Source organism: Camelus dromedarius, chromosome 17 (genome assembly GCF_036321535.1).
Source record: "Camelus dromedarius isolate mCamDro1 chromosome 17, mCamDro1.pat, whole genome shotgun sequence".
Taxonomy (NCBI): domain Eukaryota; kingdom Metazoa; phylum Chordata; class Mammalia; order Artiodactyla; family Camelidae; genus Camelus; species Camelus dromedarius.
The window spans coordinates 12454106-12477976 of NC_087452.1; the positions used below are offsets into that span (position 1 = coordinate 12454106).

The window sequence follows — 23871 nt, forward strand, 5'->3', positions numbered from 1 at the left end:
GTTCTTTTGGCTGTCAAAGATCCAGGTAATGCAACCCTACCAGCAAAGGGGTAGCCAGCAGATAAATCCCATTTTCTTTCCTTGAAGGACTATTTATTCACAAGTAGTTTCTGGCTGGATACAGTCTATGTGGCTGACTGATGCCAGCCAACCAGTTGTGTGTCGCTGTGGCTTAAAGTGAGTTTGTGGCTAGTGTAATATCCTTCATTGCTGCCTGTAGTTACTTGCTTAACTCTTAGCTTTGTTTCCTAGGGAGACTGGGGTAAGATATATAGCTTTCTCTATCAATCACATCCTTCCTCTTAATTACTACAGTTCTTAGTACTCTCTCTCTCTCCAAATATTAAAGATGAGCATTTTTTTTCCACATCTATAAACTTATATGCAAGGAGGTTTAGTAACATCCTTAGCCACAGCCAGGATACAGGTCTTCTGATCATGATTTCTACTGAATCATTGTCAGAATCATTGTTGCCTTCAAAAAGAAAATTCTGATTTTTCTTCCTCTTTTTGAGACTTTTTTTTAGAGCAGATTCAGGTTCACAGGAAAATTGAGAGAAAGGTAGATTTCCTGTATACTCTCACACATGCATAGCCTCTCAGATTACCAACATTCCCTACCAGAGCGATACATTTGTTATATGTTTTTTCATGTCTTGTTAACTCATTTCTGTTAAGCACTGAATAATATTCCATTGCCTGGATGTACCAGTTTATTTATTCATTTGCCTACTAAAGAATACCTTGATTGTTTCCAGTTTTTGGCAATTATGAATAACTATGCTATAAATTTTATTGTATGCAGATTTTTGTGTGGACATAAGTTTTCAAGTCTTTTGGGTAAACATTAAGAAGTGCAATATCTGGAATGTATGATAAAAGTATGTTTAGTTTTTTAAGAAATTGCCAAAGTGTCTTGCAGAGTGACTGTACCACTTTGCATTCCCATCACCAGTGAATGAGAGTTTCTGTTGCTCCATATCCTCGCCGGCACTTGGTGTTACTGTTCCATATTTTGGTCATTCTAATGGGTGGATAGTGATACCTTATTTTAATGTACATTTTCCTGATGACATATGATGTGAAACATCTTTTCACATGTATCCCATCTGTATGTCTTGTTTGGTGAGGTGTGTGTTAAGATCTTTGGCCCATTTTTTACTCAAATTGTTTTCTTATCCTTGACTTTTAAGAGTTTCTGTTTTTCACAGATGTGTATTTTGCAAATATTTTCTCTCAGTCTGTGGCTTAACTTCTCATTCTGTTAACATTGTCTTTCATAGAACAGAAGTTTTTAAAATTTTAATGAAGCCCTGCTTATCATGTCTTTTCTTCATGTGCCTTTCTTCACGTGCCTTTGCATTGTATCTAAAAAGTCATGGCCATACCCAAGATTCCTCCTATGTTATCTTGTAGGAGTCTTACAGTTCCCTGTTGTACATTTAGGACTGTGATCTGTTTTGAGTTAATTTTTGTGAGGCGTGTAAAGTCTGTGTCTAAGTTCTCCTTTTCGCATGTGGCTGTCCAGTTGTATCAGGAACATTTGTTGAAAAGACTATCTATGCTTCATTGTATTGCCTTTGCTCCTTTGTCATAATTTTCTTTTTAGACGAGTTTTTACTCTCTAAATAGACTGAAAGCTACGTTTTTTGAAGCAAATGATATAGGTGTTTTAAGACCAAGGACTCTCAAGTCAGCTTGCTTTTGCTTCGTGTTCTGGTTCTGTCTTGTTGACTGTTAACTTAAGACGCATTTGCTTGATTTCTATGTAAAATTTACATGTAAATGTGGATAACAGTAGTAACAATATCAGTTTGTCTTGAGAATTAATTTTTTTTGATATGACTGTTACTAGTTCTCATTTTTTAATTTATTTTTGCAAGTACTTTTTTTTTTATTTGAAGTATAGTCAGTATAGGGCAAGGAGTGGGAGCAAATATTTGTAAATAATAATTTCTATCACAGCTTTCCACGAATTTTCTCTTAGAGTTATTTTTTTAATTAAAATGTTCTTCATGAAAGTAAGGCATGCACATACTTTTTTTTTATTGAAGTATGATCAGTTTATAATGTGTCAATTTCTGGTGTACAGCATGATATTTCAGTCATACATATACATACATATATTCCTTTTCATATTCTTTTTCATTATGGGTTACCACAAGATACTGAATATAGTTCCTTACGCTACACAGAAGAAACTTGTTTATCTATCTTACATATAGTAGTTAGTATCTACAAATCTTGAAATCCCAGTTTATCCCTTCTCACCCACCTTTCCCCCCTGGTAACTATAAGTTTGTTTCTATGTTTGTTTGAGAATTAGATTTCGAAATGTATTAAAAATGCTTGGATAAGCCTAGAGGATAATGAGTACCCTTCAAATGGTAGCTGTTATTTTTACTTCTTTGTATTTTTCAAGAATACCTGTAATTTGTGGGTACTTAATAAATGCATGTTTTCTGATTGTGTTTACCCCAAAACCTTTATAATCTTTTCTTTCTAGGCTAAGATATGTATTTGTTACTATTACCAATAAATTGGGTAAACTAACAGAAAAGCTCTAAGGCAAGTAATTTCTTTGTTTAAAACTAAAAGCTAGTCATAGATATAAATATGGTAGCACAGGAGTTGAGGTAAAGAAATAACATTCAAATCAGTCTTAATCAAGGATAAATTTTAGGATTTGGAGCAGATCTTAATCATTCATTAATGCCATTCCAATCATGAAACTGAAGTTTTAATAAAGGCTATAATAGCATTTTAAAAATTATTATGTTAATATGGACCCTGTTGAGGGCAGGTCCTAATTATTTAATTGAGTTACAGAAAATATAGTGATTATATCTGTTCTATTTCCTTAGCTTCTGTCTGAACTCCATACAAGTAATAGTGTTCTTTTGGTCTCTTATACTGTGTCATATCAAGCACAGTGTGTTTAAATTTATATGTGTAGTGGGAGGTGGCTGGGGTAGGAAAAGTAAACAAAAATAAAAACCTGCATGAAGTGGCATCGCCAATCGGTAGCACAAATAAATTCAATTTTGTTATGTTTTATCAGAGAGTTTCTCTCAAGTGACTAGAGGAAGAACAAGGAAACATAGATGCATGGATGACTTTAAGATCCCCCTTTTCCACCACTCTTAACAGTCTAGAAGAATATGCATTTTAAACAGATTAAATAGCTGAAGATATGTTTCCCATGAACTGATTAATCAAAGATGATTTGGGGGCCATTAAACACTTAACTGAAGGGGTTTAACTAGCAAAGCATTGTTTAGAAGTGTTATCTGGAGATTAAAAATTGACTCAAACAAATTTTAATTGGCATGGAAATAAAAAATATTACTGCCACCAATGTCTAATTTTTTTTCTATTCCTGCAGTTGCATTTTATTCCTAATTTGTAATTACTGGTGTGAACAGCCAGATGTTCAAAGTTCAGTTTTTTTTGTTCAACTGTCCTAAACTCCAAAGCAGAATTCAAGCATCAGATATTCAGACCTTAGAATTCATCAAAATGTGACTCCTTATTTAATGTACACAAATAATTTAAGCATCAGCTTTGTAGTGGCTAATATACAACACAAACGCAGATTCAGGGTGACTGAATTGTGACATAAATTAGGAAGTGGCAGATTAAAGTCTTTGCTAAATAATACAGTTACTTGGTGTTATGATACATCTTTATTTCGATGGCATGCCAAAAAGTGTGCTGCTAGGCTGATTCCTATAAAATGTTAAGGAAATGTGATTTAACCTTAACACAGAACAGTTTCAGATGGAAAGCTTAGCTAAATTAATCCAGTGAAAGAAGCCTAAGAGGAATATTTAGCTGTTCAGTAGAAGGGAAAGATAAAGAAAAGTGTCTCCATTTGCTGCAGTATTTTAGGATGCCTGAGAAAACACAAATGAGAATTAATACAGATTCAAATGCTAACACGCCGTACAGCCCAAGCAAATCAGAAGATAGGAGATTATAAAGTTGGCAAAGTACAAAAAAGTTTGTGAACACAAGGCTTAAAAGAAATGTTTTAAAAAGTATGCTCCTAGAATAACTAGAACAGAACCAATTGAAAACACAATGGGAGAAAGAGTTGTGCAGAACGGAATGGAGAAGTTTGAACATTGTGAGGACATTCTGGCTCCACTTTCATTACATTTATGATGATGAGCCTATTGTGTGATTTCCTCAAGGCTTTGAAATTTTGCAGATGTAAAGTTGTATCTGCAGCATACTTTGAGATAGAGAGATGAGATTCAAACATAGCCAGGTGAACTTAAACTAGTAAGTTTACCCTTGAAGTCCTTGGTTTCCCTCAACTATAAAAAGTAGGGCACTGGGCTGGAACATTCATGATTATCACCCCTTTCACTGCAGCTCCGTAATTCAGTGATTTCAGAACATGCGTATCTGGGAAATGCTTTACCTGCTATCTTGAACATAGGTGGTGTTTTGAAAGTGATGGATGCTCGTGGAATCTGGATCCCTTTTGGCTACTGAATTATTGTATTCCTGATAGTCTTTACAAAACTAAGCTTACAACCTAGCTGAGAATAGGAGACCAACTTGGATGTGCCTCCTTGTCTGCTAACTCTTATTCTTTCTTCTTAATTTTAATACATAATTCCATACCTAGATCAAGTCCTTTATGGAGCTTAGGGAGTTTATCCCTGTTTATTGAATTTTCATATCTGTGTATCACCAAAAATTATGTCGTATGTTACATTAAAAATCCAATCAGTCATTTGAATATTGTGGACACAGAATGCTAAGCCACTAAGAGGACTGATTTATTTTATTTTATTGACATAAATTAAAATTTCATCTATCAGTATGTTGACAACATATGGACTTATTCTACACCTTTTTTGATACAAACTCTATTTTTATGTATATCTGTTTTCAGAAGAGTTTTTGTCTAATTGTAAAAAATAAGGAACAAACGATCTGTATAGTATGGCAGTCTGCCTTTAGCTCCACAGATGGATACTATACTCCATCAGCAAGCAAATTAAAAACCTACAGTGTGGTGTTTAAGATTACACATGGCTTTGGAATCAGAGTCTCCTAGAATTGAACACTTTTCTACCATTTACTATCTTTGTAACTGTGGATGTGATGCCTTACTTCTCTTAGTTTTAACCATCTAAAAATATAAATAAGTGATAAACCCATAACTTGTAAACATTAAATGAAATGTAAATAACATCTTAACACTGTCTACTCATGATAGATATTCTATAAGTGGATATTATTATTATTATTATTATTATTAGACTCAGGGTCAACTATGAGAAAGGTAGATTTCTGGCTGTATTGGTTAATTTAATATGAGATGGAATTAAAACTGTATGTAATTATGTATATTTAAGTATCCCCTGAGTAGTCAAAGAGTCAACTGTTGGATGACTCACAGAAGATTTTGTTCTCTACTTAGAGAAATCATGGATGAAATATATCCTGAATTGAGGAGGGGAAGTCTATATCGAAACCATCAAACTGGCACCAAGTATGACACTGACTGGGGATTAAGGCAGCCACACAGTAAACCTGCTCCTCCTACCTTCCTCTTCAAGGAAGTTTCCTACCTTCCCTTCAGCTCAGTTACCCCCAGCCTGCTGAAGCCTTTTTCACTTCTGTAAGCTGCATTAGTGACTCTCTTCATCACCTTCTGAATGTGGTAACAAATGCCCCGCTGCACTGGAGCGATTGACCTGCCTGTTTCCTCCATGAGACTCAGAGCTCATTCAGATTTATAAACCTAGAATCTTTCACATGGCCTGTCAAATTGGTCTGCAACTATGCTTATAAATAAATGAATAGTTTGACAAGTCACACTTGAGAATCAGATTTGTCACTCCAAATCAGTGATTCCCCAACTATGCTCTCAGGAGATCCGATCCAGGGGATTCTTAGGGCTGCTTCTGGCAGAGAAGAAATGGTAGGGAGTGGGGAGGGGCTCTGATTCCCCTCCAGGACATTAGCCAGATTGGCTCAGTTTTAACTGTTCTATGAAAGTGGCTCTCGCATAAACTCTATTTGGAAAAAAAAAAAACTACTATGGGAAAAAAGGACAAAGATAAAGGAAATAGGGAAATAATAGCCAGTGACTTAAAAAAAAACATGCTCTGACAGCGTCCCTCTTTTTTGAAGATACTAATAAGACTAAGTGACACACAATTGGTCTGTCTTTTATTTCCTCAACTGGATCATAATTTCTACCAAAATAGCAATTCTATTTTTTTTTCTATTTGTCTCTATTTATTTATTTTCTGTACACCCACCAGTGTCTCTAACAAAGTGTGGGTGTAACAAGTACCTGTCACATAACAGTCTTCTACATAAGGAGCGTTATACTTTAAGCATATCAGGTAATCACTTCTTTCCTCCAAAGTCAAACAAGAACTAAAGGTCATTTGTATAAATTGCACTAATAACTAACCTTTTCTGTCCATAAAATTATTGCCGTTGAATATTTATGTAAACTTTGAAAGATATAAATGTCACTCAGATTAAAAGCCAGCACTTAAGTAAGTAGATGCCATTCCAAGGCCAATTGTATTCATATTTTCAAAAAGTAACTGAACTAAGAACTTTCATATCCTCAGCAATGAGATAAGATGAAGAGCTGAACATGTTGGTATAGGAAGTAGAGTTCTGGGTGGAAAGAAAGTAAAACAAGGGTTCTATTTTTTAAGTAATATGTTTGCACCAAAGCAGTGTTTTTCTAGGTTGTATTGAACTTTCTCAGCTCCTCGTGAGAGCAGAGCAAGTAAACTTATAAAAATTCTGATTCCCCAGCCCTGCTTTGTACCTTCTGACCCAAAATCTAGATCAAAGCTCTGGGATCTACATTTTTCACAAGATTCTTACACAAGCATGTATGATCTTAAAATCTCACACATAATCATCTTATGCATGATAATGAAACCTACCAATCTAGCCTATGAATTCACAGCAATTCTACAATGAAACTTACATATTTCCCGTGATAGGATACAGTACAACAATATGTAAGATTCTATTTACTTCTGGAACTCCTTTGCTTTGTCATGTTTGCCCTTGGCTTAAATCCACAATGTGTTATTACTATCATTAAAATTTTTTGAAGAAGGAACTAAATTTGTAATAGTCTAACTCAAGGCAACAGTGTAAAACAGTGCACACGCAGCTGGGTAGGCTGGGTTTACAGGCAGACTTTACATCTTTAACAGATTGGAGTTTATTCAGACCATGGCAAGTAAGTGGTTCTGCAAGAATTGTGCTAAAGGGTCAGTGCTCCAGGCTAGTGAAGGCCAGTGAGGATAAGAATTGGATGTCCAGAGAAAAAATAGGGCAAGACTGACAGGAGCACACATAGGATTTTAGCTTGTTACATCTTTGTGTGACACAGGCAGGGTAACAGATGACTCTTGACAAGTTTAGCATGTATTCCCTTAGAAAGGCTCACCTTAACAAGGCTCTCAGGATTTGAGTATGAACAATTTAAAATTTTATTACGAAGAGGCAGCGCAGAAGGGACATTGTAATAAACCCGGCATTATGCAGCCTGTCATTCTTCCTTAAACATGGAAACATATGGTTCATTTGCCTATTTGATACTCATGCTACCTGATGTACTAAGCACTATTACATTAAGTGGTGATGATACAAAATAAAATTAGGCCTACTTGCTTGTTCCATTAGGAAGCTCTGCAAGGAGGAAGGGATAGGAATGCCTGCTTACCAGTTGCTACATTCTGGCTAAAGTTGCATTAAAAAGGCATGAATGGAGGGGATATTTTATTAAGACTGAGCACGGGGGGTAAAGATTAAAAAAAAAAAAGAATAGTGATTTAGAAAGTAGTTATTGAAAGATACATAGAGAAGGGTCAAACAGGGAGGGAGTATCATATAATTGGCTTGCTTACATCCAGGCAGCCAGATCCCCATTAGTTGATACCCTGCAAGCTAAGATGACTGTGAAAGGCTCCAAGGAGTAAGTGAAATGGTAACTAAACATAGGGCAGGGGGCTCTGTAAATAAACGGACTTTGTCCAGGTAGCTTAGCAAGGAGGATGAAGACAGGCTCATTTCTTTTCTGTTCCTTTTCTGTGTCAATGTTAAGGGTAGGTTCTTCCAAGTGTACGTCTTTACACATGAGGAGAAGAAAGATCAAGTGACTTGCTCAACAACAACCAATTCTCTCTTGGCACAGAGAATGCCCTGTTCCTTCTTCTCATCCTTCTTTCTCCTCATCTCTTTCTCTCTCATTTCTGCTTGCCCTCTCTACTCTTTCCCTGCCATCTTTCAACTCCCTCCGCCTCCCTGGACCTTTCCCACAAGGTACTATTGTATATAAGAGGGGAGGTCTTGGAGTAGTCAATGCCATGCCAGTGGAAATCAAATGGGCCCACCAAATTGGGGGATTGAAGGCAAAACCATTGAATAAGCATCACTACTAGATTCCATGCCACCTAGTGGGTTCATATATTCCCATAAGGTACATGCATTTTGCCAGGTTCTCAGGGCCATGCAGGGTTTAATGGTGTCATTGTTTTAGGATAAAGCACACAAAATCCATGATTTGATAAGATCTGTTTATAAATAAATACGTATCTGAGTGGAAAGAGGTAATGAAATTGGCTCCACAGAGTCCAGCAGTCCTCTTATTTCAAGTCTGTGAAATATGATCATATCCTGAAACCCACTGCCAGTGGGTAGGGGTAGAATCTATATAACTGAGTGAGTTTGACTGTGAATTTCAAAGTGCCCTTTGTATTAAGCAGTTTGAGATTACCGGGTTAAAGTGGTACAAACATAACCATATTCTCTGTGACTACTTTGTCCTCCAAAAATGAATCAGAATATGAAAAAAGTGTGCTTTAATTTTTTTTCAGTTTTATTATGTAGAATTATTACAGTTTGACTGCACATACACATTATATTGCATGTAAATACATATATACAGTATACTAATTTTTGGGCCATATGAAATGCCTCATATACTGCCTGACATATAGAGATGATTGAAATGGTTATTTTCATTAATAATGATCATTTGTCTGGCATATAGGTGGATTTTATTTTATTTTACTTCATTTAAATGAAGGAGAAATATGGTGGATTTTTTTTTTTTTTTAAGGAAAGTGAAGAAGTAATGTGGTGGGTTACTTATTAATTCAATTATTATCTTTTCAGTAATAGAAAAAAATTGGTCCATTTCTTTGTCTTTGTTGTTCCGAGCTTGTGTGGCCCCTTTGAATGAAACTCAGGTGATTCTGGCATCTTATTAAATGCTGCCTGTCAGAGGACAACTCTGAGCTCTCTGTCCAGCAGGTTCACATTTTCTGCGTTTTCTATTAAATTCATGAGGTGATCCCTGACCAGGTAGCCAGCAGTCACTGGGCATAAGGAGACAAATCTAGGCCTTTGATTTCTGTCAGTTCACTTGCTAAGTGGACCCACAAGGTAAACGAAGCGATGAATCAAATTTAGCAGATGCGGAATTGATTCCCTCAGTTGCCTCAGAATGCCTTGCAGAGATAAGCTTAATCTGTATTCATTTTGACTTCCTATGGTAAAATCTGTGGTTTTCCCTTGGCTGGTGGAGGTAAGAAAGTATAACTTGGATTTGCATAAAGGTTAGTATAACAGCAATAAATGTACCCAGTGGTAACAGAGTGTATACAGATCACCCATCCTTTCCACACATGCTATATCATTTGAGTGTCACACAACTCCATGGGTGAGACAAGGATTATTTTCTCCATTTTTCAAATGAATCGACAAAGGACCAGGAAAGTTAAAGGACTTGCTAGACATTATCATCTAAGTAAGAAGCAGAGTTGAGACTGGAACCCAGATCTTTTGACTCCAAATTACTTAAAAACTTTCTCTTATGAAGGGATATTAGATATCACATAGTTGACTACCTTAACATTTATCCACAGCACCTAGTACAGTATTTGGGGTATAATTGTTGCTCATCAAATATTCACAGTATGGATGAATAAACACATCATGAGTCTATTAATTATTAAATAAGTTTTTAGTTTAACGGCAGAATCTCTTAATTCCAGTGGACATGAAGAAAAACAAATTAAATTTTAACTTTCATTCATTTAGCAAGGTAGAAGATACTTATTGGACAGCTGTTATGTTCCAGGTTTGTGCTGGGTGCTGGGCCTATAATGGTGAATTAATGAGTGGTGCTCAGTACCTTCATCCTGCTTAAGTCTAGATGTAACCTCTAAATCCATCCAACCAGCTCATTTTAGCTTTTTTGACAATTCATAGCAATCACCATTTTGGCTCAATCACTGATTTGCACTGTCACCTGAGCAAATCAGTAAAACCTATATAAAATTATTAGTATGATATAATCTGTAGTTTCACCCTGCCAAGTTAATGTTTTGCATTGATTTCTAACATATAATTTCAATTCTGGCAGTCACTGCATGGGTAGAGTATTTACTACTTTGAAAGTTGTTTTCAGATTATTTCACCTTAAATAAATCTAGGAAACACTTACCTCAACAACAACAAAAAAGAGTAGGCTAGTGATTTTACCCAAGGTTAGGCCACTCATTATCACAGAACTAGGACCAGAATCCCTGTTTCCTAATTCCCAGTGCAGGGGCTCTTCATGATACATCCCATTTTCACCCACAGGAACATATCATTGCTTCTCTTTAGTTTAGGTGCTATTTCTAACTGACTGGTCACTCCAAAAAGAATGTGGTATGGCTGCACATTCTTAGCATGGAAACTAGGCAGCCTCTGGACTCTGTAATGCCATCTGCCTATTTTTAGCTAGAAGAAAACTTTTCTCCTCTGACAGCCAGCCATGAATATAGACACTTGTAAAGATGGAACTCTTAAAATAGTCAAGACTTCAAATGTGACACATAAGCCAAAAAAAAAAAAAGTTAACTATATTCAGAAATGTTGCTTGACCTGAATTATCAACACGTGAAATTAGGTAAAATCATGTGACAACAGCCACGTTGTCAAAAAATAAAGACTTTGAGTATGTTCTCCATTATTTGTCAAGAGGAAAAGATCTGGAGCATAGATTGGAAATTTGGCATCAGTTCTAAGTTTCGTATTTACCAGTTATGTGATATATGCTGTCTCGATTCATGTAATACTGGAGGAAATTGTCAAAATATGTATATTGCCACCACTTTTTATAAGTAGGCCATACAGAAAGGTTATTTTGAATAGGCTTCTTCAGAGTCCTTTCAACCGTCTCTAGGTAGTTACACTTTATTGGAAGCAATTGCAGTGACAGTGAAGTTTCAAACTAGACAGGACCATATAGAAGTTTTATAACAGAGACTAAAAATGTACATTTTCCCACATAGGTATTTCCAAGGTCAAGAACTAAAAGCTTCCTACCTGGAATCAGTTAAGCTGTTTTCTACATCTAACTCTTTTAATCTTCCTATATATACAATTGCATCATGCTTTAACAGATGTATGAAAGAATATGAATTATATCTATTTTACTATTTAAATAAAATAATTAAACTGATGTGGCATTAAAAGCCATGTGCTGAGTCTCAGTGTTCTGTGTTTGAGTTTAAGATCTGACCCTAAACCTTTGGAAAATGGTCTAGATCACCTGTAATGTCCCTTTCAGGGATATCATTGAAGAGTGTATCTACTCATGCAATAAACCTTGCATTTTGTTAGTCAAATATAAAAAGTAATTCCCCACCCAGCCTCTGTGGATAATTAATTTCATTAGCTTTGGAAATTATGGCTACCCCTATGGTACACACACCTATGCACACACAATTGTGCGCACACACACACACACACACACACACACACACACATAAATACATATACAGACTCTAAGTCAAATGACTTTTATTCCTATATTCCAAATGTTAAAATAAATATTTTGTGGCATTACCTACTGTTTTCATATTCTCTTCCCCAAAGTGTCCTTCCAGTGTGGTAGCTATTTATAAGGTAAATGCAATTACTTTGCTAGGATTTGAGATCTGTCCTGGCAACACTGATTTGAGAAGGATTGTTCTGATCATGCAGAAAGGATTCAGTTACCCTCTAATGTCTCCGATCAAAGCTATAGAATAATCAACCTTAGTCCTGAATGGGCTTGAAGAGACCACTTGGCTTTCTGTCCTCCTTTAGGAAGATGAGATGCTTCCATTCCTTTTTGCATATTGTGGCCTATAAAGGACATATGACTTACTTGAAGTTAAGTGTAATCAGGATAGAATAGAGACTGGGCTGTCTCTTCATTATACTATACTGCCTCTGTAGTAAACAGTAATGTCCTTTACCTCCTTCCCTCCTACTTCCCTCCCTCCCTCCCTCCCTTCCTCCCTCCTTGCCTGCCTGCCTTCCTTCCTTTTTTATCACTGCTCTAATTTTTACCTTCAACCTGTTTGGAAATCACCATAATAAGACTACAAAAAAGCCGTGAGGCCCACACAAATAGAAGACTATCAGCTTCATTTCCCAACAAGCAGCTTGAAGTCATGCACTTAATGAAACCAGTCATCTCGGAAGGCAACAGAATAGGGGACAGGATAGGAAGCATGCAGAGACACAAAGTCTTACAGAGCCGGCTGTGTGTGACCTTTGCAAATTACTGCTTAAGGTCATCTATACCTGGCAGAGATATACGTCTGTAATTACTATGCTTCTGCTGGGGCGTGTTTTTTTTTCCCCCTAGCTTTTTAGGATGCATGTTCAGGGGATAATTTTGTTTGCTGTGCTGAAACCTGTAATAAAATTCTAAAGCAATGAGTGAATAGAATTATGAAAGAAGGATCTGTAAATAAAAATCACATGAGCCATTCCTTTAATCACAGTGAAACAATGCTGAATCTGATATAACTATTAGTAATTGTTCTGAGGCCAGTAAGATCCCAGATTCATTCTTTACAAGGCAAAACAAAATAAAACAAAAACCCAAAAACCTGTGCTGAAAAGCAGCTTTCCTTGTACCCTCCAAAACTTATTTTCCTCATTTTCTTATCTTCATCTAAATCCCCTCCCTTCTCTTTCTCCTCCCCACATACCTTGCATTAGGTCTTTAAAGGTTATGGAAGGTAAACAACAGTCATTCTTGCTCCTTAGGTGAAAACCTACAGTCACTTTAGTCAATGAGGCAGAGCTAATCAGTTTATCCCAACCCTCAGTACAGAGCCTCTGTTTGATGCTATGGGATCTCTTGAGTTTTCCTGTTCTACAGCAGTGTATTTAAACCTTGATTAGGATTTAAAGAAAATACACATCCAAGTCTGTTGGGAGTGCTTGCCATAATCTCCCCAGAAGTCTGTACAGAGGAAGGAACCCATGTGGAGCCAGGGAACCAGTTTTCCTATCATCTTTCTTTTTACCTTTGGTTTCCAAGCATCTGTTTTTAAGTCTTAAGGCATTTCTTTCCAGAATAGCCTTTCTCTAAAGCTGATAATGCCTTACATTTTCATCCTTTTTGATAACAGTCCTTCATTCTGCAGATGTTTATTCAGTGTGGGTTCTGTGGCAATGCACAGGGCATACAGGGATAAATTTGACAGAATCCCTGTCCTGGGAAGACTTTCAGTTGGAAACAATAGAGACCCTTGGAGACAGGAGAGAGTAAAGGAAGAGTGCCTTAGAAGGGGCTTTCTCTTATGTATCTCATCATGTCAGGGGAGGGTTTGCCAAGCAGCAGGTAAAACCATGATAATACTCTACACAATCAACAGTTTGTTTGTTTCAACATCTTTTTTTCTCTCATCCTTGATCACAAATGCCATCTGAGATCAGAAAGGACAAAATGGTTTTCCTGCATCTAGCCTGTGGACTTTTTTTCTGGCTCAGAAGATTCATTGCCAAAATTCAGACTTCTAACTTAACTTGAAATGTTTGAGGTTCTATAACCTAGGTAGAACCTTCCACCAGAACAACCATTGTTTGAACTCAGTGATGACTGTCTCATTTAGGTGTAAAACTCACTCTCCAGTCCTTCACTGTCATCCAGGATTGACAGATTGCCATTTTTTCATCACACTTTTGTTGTCTTTTCTTTCATTTGGCCTGTCTGTTACCTGCCTGATAGGTGTGTGAGTTCATGACACATATGATTCTGAAGAAGTGCTCACTGAACCATTTTCATATCTTCAGCACATAGCTAATTCATAATAGTACCCCCACTGTATATCTGATCACACAGTAACATACATGGGTCATTAAAATAGAGTGGCAACTGTAGTCTTGTCAGCTCTGGGTATACAGGGTTTTACAGCCCAATGGAGTGAAATGTATTGCAAGTAGAGAAAAACACCTGTTTTGCTCTGTCAGTAATCCCCTAGAAAGCATGCCAGTGCGACTCCAGGATTTCTCAGCCACATCCATAATCAAAGGAAACCTCTCTTCTTCCTCTACAGGAATCTCTCTACATTTTTTAATGGGGTGAATTCATTTTTTCATAGGGTGAACACGTGTGTGACTATTTAAAAACCACAATAACAGGTGTGTGAGTATGAGTGTCCCTCTCCTTTGTGTAATGCTCTTCTCACTAATTTCTCAGCAGGCTGGTTCAGAAAAAAGGCTTCAAGCTGAATATAGAAAAGAGGTCTTAAAGGATTTTAAAAAATATATCTGTTACAAGTACATGCACTGAAAATACTGCAAATTACAAACAGCTCTTAGCCTTATAAGATCCTTCTATTTTTAGCCATCATAGGAAAATGTTTGGTATCTCTGGATATGCAGTTTTAAGTTTACTATAAGGGAGGGAATTTTGGAAAACCTAGTAAACTCTAAAAATTTGGAAGATACTGTATTACAAAATTTTTCAAAATGTTAAAACAGAAGAGACTTTTTACCTTTTGCTTTGTCTCAGGCTCTCCATTCCTCTTTTCCAGGAAATAGTAGCCCTAGGGAAAGCATTCGGTTTGCATTCAATAGCAATATCTCCACCAACTTGAACAACTGAATTTTTTTTAATAGGATTTTTGGAGAAATCAGGAGCTGAAGCTAAAAACAAAATTACAAAATTGTTAAATGACTCAATTAACATGCAGTAACTTGAGAAGTAATGTGGTATACTAGATAGAATCTAATATCTGTAACCAAAACTCTTATAAGCTACTTTGCTCAAGGAATTGCCAGGCTAGGTATGGACTTGGCATTTTGGAATCACTCTTTCCATTTGTAAAATGAAAGTAACAATAGATATTATCTTAGAAAATTAGTGTAGGGATTAAATGAGGTAATAATCAATAAAGAAGGATAGCTCAGTGCCTGGCACAAAGTATGTGCTCAATAAACATTATTTTTGTTTTGGTGCTAGTTTTTGCAATAACAAGCAAAAAGCAAGCAGGTGTGAGGGAAGAAGTAAATTATATTAAAAAAAAGTCAAATTCTTGATAACATTTATAATAAAGAGGGTGAAGATAGCTCTGTAAGAGACAGAAGATGGAATTTTAACCTTGATTAGGGAAATTAGTAATCTATCCTAACCAAGGTAATGAGCCTAAACATGAATATACATATGACAATGAAATACTTCTGAAATAAATCAGAAATACTGTATTATTACTTCAGATTTCATCAGGCATTCCTTTAACTAGCAAAATGGAAATAGTCTGCCTTCTGTTGAAGCAGGCAAGCTGAATAGAAACTTAAAAAAAAAAAACTGAGTAGAAACTTAAAAAAAAAAATCTTTGTCAGTTTCAACTTTGTCCTCACTAAATAAATGTTGAACAAATACCAGTTCATGAGGGTGATAAGTTATTAGACTGTCTGAGGTGCATCCAAGTCTCTCCAGCTCCATGCATGTGGGAACCAGTAGGTCCAGTTCCCATTCCTAGGCTTAAGTCTATGTGAACTGAAATTCTTTCAGATATTCTATGCTCACTTGCTTCTGGGCATTTCAGGTATAGCTTCTGTGCCCTTTCACTGACCTGTGCATGCTTTTTCTTCTGTTCTCAGCTTGAAGAGAATGTCTTTAATCTAGGTTATGTTCAACTCACTATGAGGTCTGGTAACACTTTCTCAATTCTTGGCCATAATCATGATATTTTAAAGTTTAGCTTTTTTTTTTTTTTTTTTTTTTACCTCTGTGGAACTACAGGTTCTATGAAGGTGAAGGTCACTTTAGTATGTTTTTTTTTTTAACATTTTTTATTGATTTATAATCATTTTACAATGTTGTGTCAAATTCCAGTGTTCACAATTTTTCAGTCATTCATGGACATATACACACTAATTGTCACATTTTTTTCTGTGTGAGTTATCATAACATTTTGTGTATATTTCCCTGTGCTATACAGTGTAATCTTGTTTATCTATTCTACAATTTTGAAATCCCAGTCTATCCCTTCCCACCCTCCACCCCCCTCACTTAAGTGTTGATTATTATGTTTTAGGTGCTTAGTACCTAATAAATATTCAATAAATAGTAGTGATTGAATGAATAAACAAATGAATCAATGTCTGTCACCCATAAGCACATGAATCTTTGTCTTTTTGCTCGGTTCTTCCTATCATCTCTGGTCTTCGTACCACTAAGAAAACCTTAGAATTAAAGATATCAATTAATCATTTATGGTGACAGACACCGCTGGTTGGTTGTCCCAAAATATCATCCTAAAGCTGCTTCTGTCTCAACATTTTCCAACAGAGGCTTGTTTCCCCAGCTGCCTTGAGGTCTGGGTGATCACATGGCAGATTTCTAGCCAATGACCTAAAAGGGTAATTTTGCTTTTCTGTTGAAAGGGATAGATATGATCAATTCTGTCTCCTCCCTCTTCTGCTTTGAGTATGGACTTGATTTCTGTAGCTACAGCAGTCATTTTGGAACCAGGGGGTGACAAGTGTGAGGGAAAAGTTTAAAGAATAACATCAAGTCACGGTTCTGTTGCTTAGCCATCCCCCTTGAAGTTCTTGAGATAAAATAGATTCCTCTCTAAATCACTATAAATTGAGACTTTCTTTTTTTTTATGTTTTTGTTTACAGCTGAAAACATTCCTAGTGGATACGTTTTAAATTGTATCCAAAACTTTATACTGGGATCAACTTTATAGTAGCCTCTTCTGGTTTCAGTGCTCCTAATAGTGGGCTCCGCCAGTGCACTGCCCAAGCAGAATAATAATTCTCACCTTCCAAGTTTTAGCAGCTAATTTAGACATTTCTCATTATTTCAAGGAAAAGCAATCTCTAATTTACAGGAAAATTGGATTCATATTACATATAATCATAGCTTGCTAAAATGTCATTTTGAATTGGGTTATAAATGAATGACTTACCTAATACTTTCAATTCTGCATTTGCATAAATTATCTGATATTTGTTTTCTGCAGTACATTGGTAGATACCAGAATCTGACACATTCAGCATAGTTATGATAAGTGTCCCATTTTCTATTTGAATTCTTTCCTAATAAAAGAAAAGTCATGTAAAGATGCTAGTGTGTTAATATAGGCATTCTCTTAACCAGAATACATCATTAAACATTTTTGCATATCTGTGTGTTAATGATATTTTGGTGTATGAGAACTGTTGCTTGTAAAGATGAGCTTAATATACTTCAAGATCCTGAGCAGCTTTCTGAAGTTTAAAAAAAAAAGGAAATATTCTTTTTATAATTTTACTAGTTAATGTATTTTGTGTTATCCCATTTCTTTGAAAATTTGCATTCTCTGTGTAGAATATATGTTACCTTTCTGTTATATGGTATACAAAATAATTTGGAACACTACTATTCCAATTTTCCAGAAAACATAGTTGATAATAATGTTAGACATAGATATAATGATTAGAAAATTTCCTGGCTTTCTATCACAAGGTCTCAAAAAGACTTAAAATGTGATGACTTGATAATTTTTTAATTGAATAATAAGTTGGAAGAGCTAAATTCTTCTTTTCTGCAGCATACTATATACTTAAACAGCCAAAATCTGTTACAGAGTCCCATTTTGGGTATAGAAGTACAATTCTGAGCATATATAATGAAATAGTTTAATAGTGCAAATACAGTTTTAAATATTTCAGGGTACCTATTACCATCCTCTAAAGATAATAAAAGAAGTCTGGAGGAAACAGGGACTGTAATATGCAAAAGGCATGCAGGAATTAAATTGCAATAAAGCCGAAGCAAAGAATAGCATTCTATTCAGCTTCTAAACAACAGATGTTCTTTGTGTCTCTGCCTGTACCTGTAAGTGCAAAGTAAAGTGGAGAATTAACACAATTTTTTGGATAATTTTATGGAAAAAGTGACTTTGTCTTATTTTCCGTATACTCTAGAATAAAGTGTGCTTTAGCTTAAAAAATGTGGATAACTGCCTCAGTTTTCCACTTTCCTAGGTTTAGAGACAGTCATTAGTTTTCATAAAAGCAAGATACTGGGTAATGATTAAGAGCTTGAGTACAGGAATCAGACAGATTATGTTTAGAATACTAATTCTAATATTTACTAGCTGCTGCATGACCTTGGACAAATTACTTAACCTCTCTGAAACCAATTGTCTTAATCTATGTAAATAGAATATTCATATCTCTCTCATGAAATTGTCAGGAGGATACAGTAAGATAATGCATAGAAAAAATATTTAACACAAGGCCTGACTCATATGAGAGTTCAGTGGATGCTGATGGTGATGCTGATGGTGATGATGATGATGATGGTGATGATGACGACGATAATGATGGTAGTGGTGGTGGTGATGATGATGACATCTGAAAGTGGATCAGTCACTGACTAATGTGTGATCTTATACAAATTGTCTTCTCTATCTCTATCCTTAGTTTTCTCATCTGAAAAGTTAGGATAATGTTAGTGGCCACTTTGTTTAAGGACTAAATAAATTAGTGTAGGTAAAGTTTATACCTCATTTCCTGGCACCTACTGGACACTGCAAAAACCTTAGCTATTGCGGTCAGTAACACAGCTTCCCTAGCAGAGCAGGTGAATGTTCAACATCAGCATAGTTGCTTACCTCTGGATTGAGGCGTTCACCATTCTTTAACCACGTGTACCAAGGGTTAGGCTTTCCACTAGCTTTGCATTCCCAAAACAAGCTGTCATAGATTGACAGGTATGTATTGTGGATTTTTTGTTCCCATTCTGGAGGGGCTGTTTCAAACAGAGATAAGAGCAAACTATTTGGCAAGTGAGTTAACCAAGACATTATGCTACGTTCCGAGGACTGTAAGATATCAGAAGGACAAGGTTCACTGTGTCCACTAGTACTGTATACATGTGATTTGAGGGAAGGGAAATGCAGGACTCCTAATGTGGAGCAACAGACATCCTGGTGTAAATATCAATGGGCCTTTGGCTTTAGATAGATGTTTGCCATTTGTTGTTTTGCTGCACCTATATAACCACTTGGGAGTTGGGGGAACAAGGCCAGAAAATAATTCCATGCTAAATATTAGTACATAGATCACGTTAGAAAATAGGTGTCAAGTATGAACCCCCTATGGGCAAAAGGCCATTCATTATATTTGAATTGAACTAATGAAAATAATTGTATCTATATCCAATATAATTACAATCCAACAGTTTGAAGCATAAATCAATATCAACTTTATCACGTTTTAGTAGAATTATAATCCAGTTTTTTTCCCCCTAGATAAAATTCTTGAAAGGGAATAAGGACTTTTAGTGTTCTATATAGGTTAAGCACCTAACTCTAATCCTGGAAATGCATTTTTCAAAACCTTATTTTCTAATCTGAAAAAGTTTTATGCAGTACTGAAGCAAAAAGTAACTGGTATAAGTGGTGTTAAAATATTATTTAGGTATAAGGTAGTATTAGCCTTACTATCATTCATCGAAACAGGTAGGGCATAAATTCAATGTTTTAAAAATAATATTCCTTCTAAACTTCCTGGGTTAGCCATTTAATTCCTCTCCTTTATTTAGGTTTATTCTAGATAGGCTGGTGTGGATGCATCTTTCTTTAGAATCTCAGCCCATTACAAGCTAGATGCTTCACATGTGTAATTGCACATAATTCTTCCAACCTTTTGGAGAGGATTTTTTTGCACAGGTGTTAGGTTAACTGCTTAAGAAGACATAGTTAGAAAATAGGGAAGCTTAAATTTGAACCCTGAAAGCAGAGCCTAAGTCAAGGGTTTGTGTTTGGGTTGTTTGTTTAGGAATGCTGGCCCAGTATAAGGTGTCAGGAAAAGGGAGAGTTAACAGAAGTCGACGGGGAAGGAAAATGGCAATGCAAGGTTGAGTTACTGAGTTGACCACCAATATGGACCATTATTACTCCATCCACTGTGAGTGTCTAAGAAGTCTCTATAACTGCTTATCCAAGGAAAGGAAGAGGAAGTGTTTATTCACTGGTTCTTGTCCACAGTCATTCAGGGGCAGTAGAGGCATTCACTATTAGCACATAAAGGTTGTGTGTGCTCAAGTGCTTGATTAAGTTCTTGAAGGGGCCAAAAGACTAGAGCATGAAACAAGATTGCCTTAATGTGGTACCTGAGACAAGACTCTCAGGATATACCTGCAAAGCACAGTAATGAACTGGTCACTACAGCAGTGGTTGGAGCAAGAAGTGTTACTGAGAGTCTTTGAAATAGTGTACAAGTGTGTCTGACTTGCAGGATTCTTCCATTGTAGTATCTGTTTCCACAAAGATAGAAGGTCCTTCAGGGAGGTAGTCATTGAAAAGAAGGGATCATGATGCTCCACTGGTGAAAACTAACCCTAGAATTACATCTCCTGTGGAAATCAGGGCAACCTCCAGTTATAGAATATGCTTTTCTCAGCCTTGGGGGATAAGTCAAGGCAACACGTAGAAGCACTGGGCGTACTGATGAAATTGAGTCATGTTTCTATTTATTATTAACATATTTTATAATTTGTAGATAATTATTTAGAAGTTGTCCTAATATATGTTTGACCTGGGAGAAGAAATGCATACTCATAAAAATCACATACCTTAAAGGAGTTTGAGATATATATGGTTTGTTACTTAATGCAGTAAGTATAATGTTAAACCATATTTATGTATTTAATGTGTACATTCTTTGGATGCTTAGGATTCTGAAGAACAAAGTTTTAAATTTTTTGATTGTGTAGGAACCAACTATATGAAGAAAAAAAGGTTAGGATTTTTGCTATATGGGCTTGAGTTTTAGATTTTTCCCCCTATCTTTGGCTATATAACTCACTTAACTCCTCTGAATGAGTTCCATTTTCTATAATGAAAATAATACTTTATAAACTTACTTTGGAGGTTTTAAAGATGCAAAACAGAGGGATAGGGTTCTGAATTATAACACAGCAACAAATGAGACTGAGATTCTTCTCTTCAAGTTTTCAAATATTATTCAACTCTCAAATAATTGAGTCAATTTTCTGCTCCTTTGGGAACACATTGACAACTAAATTAATAGGTGACCAAGAAACATAATTTTGTCTTATTGACCAATTGTCCATTATTTCCCCACAAAGACCATTTTGAGTCATTAGAAGGATAATTTGATTGTGACAAGATGTCATGTGAATGGACTTAGATCACTATGTTGAAGAGCTGTGGTAGACTGGAAAGAGTATATTTTTCAGATGTTTCAAGGTTTTCATCTTGGATCTGACAAACATTATCTGTGAGTTCTTGTTCAACTCATCAAAAGTTACTTACCTATAATATTGCTTATAAAAGTCATATGAATTAATATTTATAAAATCTATGTAAGCTAACAGTTGCTTTATCAATGTGAGAGAAAGTACTTTATTATTGATTTTCAGTTTATAGGTACTTCCATTTTCTGATTTATCTTTTGGCTATATATTTGTCTAATAGAAATTTAAAACTAGCCAAAGCCTGTAGTGTCTTGGTGCCACTAAAAAACTCCCAGTTGCATCTTTACTATTTTTATTTACAAAGGATGCTAAATTCCAGATATTCTTTCAAAAGAATATGTATATAAACTCAATCAGCAGTCTTTCAAGGTAATTACAATACCTTAGACTTTTCTAGCTATCAAAATATTTTTTCCTCCAATTACTTTATCATTGATTATAATGTAAGCATGTCACATATAAACATATCACATGAAAAATGACTTTTGGCCATGTATAAATACAGTTTTAAAAAGTCCCCTATTACAGATGTAATAAATTTAGCAAAGGAGTTAAGACTATTTTAAAAGCACTGACCATTTGGATATTGTGAGGTGTATTTTATGGTTTATTTCATGCAAAAAAAAAAAAAAAAAAAAAGGAACTGTCATGCAAGTGTGTCTTTTTGGCCTGGATGAAAGAAGACATAAAGGCAATTTTTAGAAAATGTTTGCTTTTATCATTTCTCTTCATGAAAGATTCTGGTAATTGAGGCAAATGTATTTTTTAAGGGAAGTGATTACTTTTCTCTTACCTACATATGCGTAGACAAATATGGGAAATATAAACACATACTAAAAACTACCATTTAGCATTCTATTTCTCCTGTCATTTTCTCCTTCTGTTTTACAAAATCTACTTGGGATTATAATTAAGATTGTCATAGGCAGTTTCTGAACGTTTTAAGGGAAATATACTGAATTTCTTCCTACTTTGTGTTACAAACTTTTATGGGTTTTGTGTGACACTGCTGATATTTTCAAGGCAATTATAATAAACAAGAGCATACATAGGCTATACTGAAAAAGCCGTATTTAAAAAATGGTCTCTCTCCTATGCTACTTTTCCACGACATACTAATGACTTTCACTATCTACAGTGAACTATATTACCAAATATTTCAGATACTTTTTGAAATTCTCTTAGCTCACCATAGAAAATGAGTTGACCCTTTGCAAGATTTCGTCCTCGAAGGTTGCCTGCAATGCACTCATAGAAGCCTTCGTCTTCCTGTTGAAAGTTCGGGATTTCAAGGATAGCTTGGGATTTGCTGTACTTGACTTTCCCTGGCAACGGGCTTCCATCCAACCTCCTCCAACTAATATCAGGGACTGGACTAAACAGTTATACCTCATTAGAATAGAAGATGGTTTAGTCTTTATGACAGCAGGATAAAATAAGAATGTCCTTAAGCATAACTCTCAAGAAAAAAATTCAGTCAATCTTTTATATTATGACTAGTTTTCAGATCATGCAGTCTTTCGCCATTCACTCATCCATCGATTTTTAACACTTCATTAACTGCCTGCCACGTACAAGTCACAGTACTCTGATCAGGGAAAAAATTGATGTCTAAACTAAGCATGTTGTCTGCCCTTATGTTCCGTACAGACTAGTGGGGAAACACACAATAAATACATAATAATAAACAAATATATCTGCACATTGTAGTAACTGAATCAAAGGAAATATGGTCTAGTAGAGACAGTAACAAGATTATATCAATTTAAATATGTTGGTCAGGAAATTCTTTGCAAGGATATGACATTTAAGAGGAGGCAAGCTCTCTATATTTATAGATACTGAGATAAAAATACATATCCCTCTATAGCTAAATTAGTACTATTGAGTAACTGAAGACACGTGATGGGTGAGCTAGATTATCAAAGGGTATCAGTACTATATAACAGGTCCACATGAAGTGGGAGTATAGAATCTATCAACCTCAAAAGAATGTACTCGTTTATACCCAATCTTTCAAAACAATGACATACAACTTTACATTGTACTCTTTCTTGTCAGAAAGAATTTGTAAAGAATTACTTTATTTATATGAATTTAGATTAATATCTTAAATTTAGTATCTTTAGTCTAATATAATTATCTTTTAAAAGAACATAAATACGTTTTATAATGTATGAATCTCAGTGTCAAACAATGGGGATAAATTTAGAAATTCATGGTGAGGAAGGCCTCACTTTTACAAGTAGAATATAGATAAATGTGAGCTATAAATAAAGTTTCAACCAGAAAACATTCCCTAATA

General features: G+C 35.5%; 1 protein-coding gene across 1 annotated transcript in view; it reads right to left on the bottom strand.

Annotated features, from left to right (window-relative positions):
* LOC105095302 (contactin-6) overlaps positions 1–23871 on the bottom strand; it is a 255776-nt gene that overhangs the window by 47001 nt on the left and 184904 nt on the right. The window contains exons 8-11 of the mRNA XM_010987428.3: positions 22757–22941; positions 18958–19094; positions 17266–17395; positions 14841–14991 (exon numbers count right to left, since the gene is read on the bottom strand). Coding sequence (XP_010985730.2) covers positions 14841–14991; positions 17266–17395; positions 18958–19094; positions 22757–22941 — 603 coding nt within the window. The remainder of the gene's footprint in view (positions 1–14840; positions 14992–17265; positions 17396–18957; positions 19095–22756; positions 22942–23871) is intronic.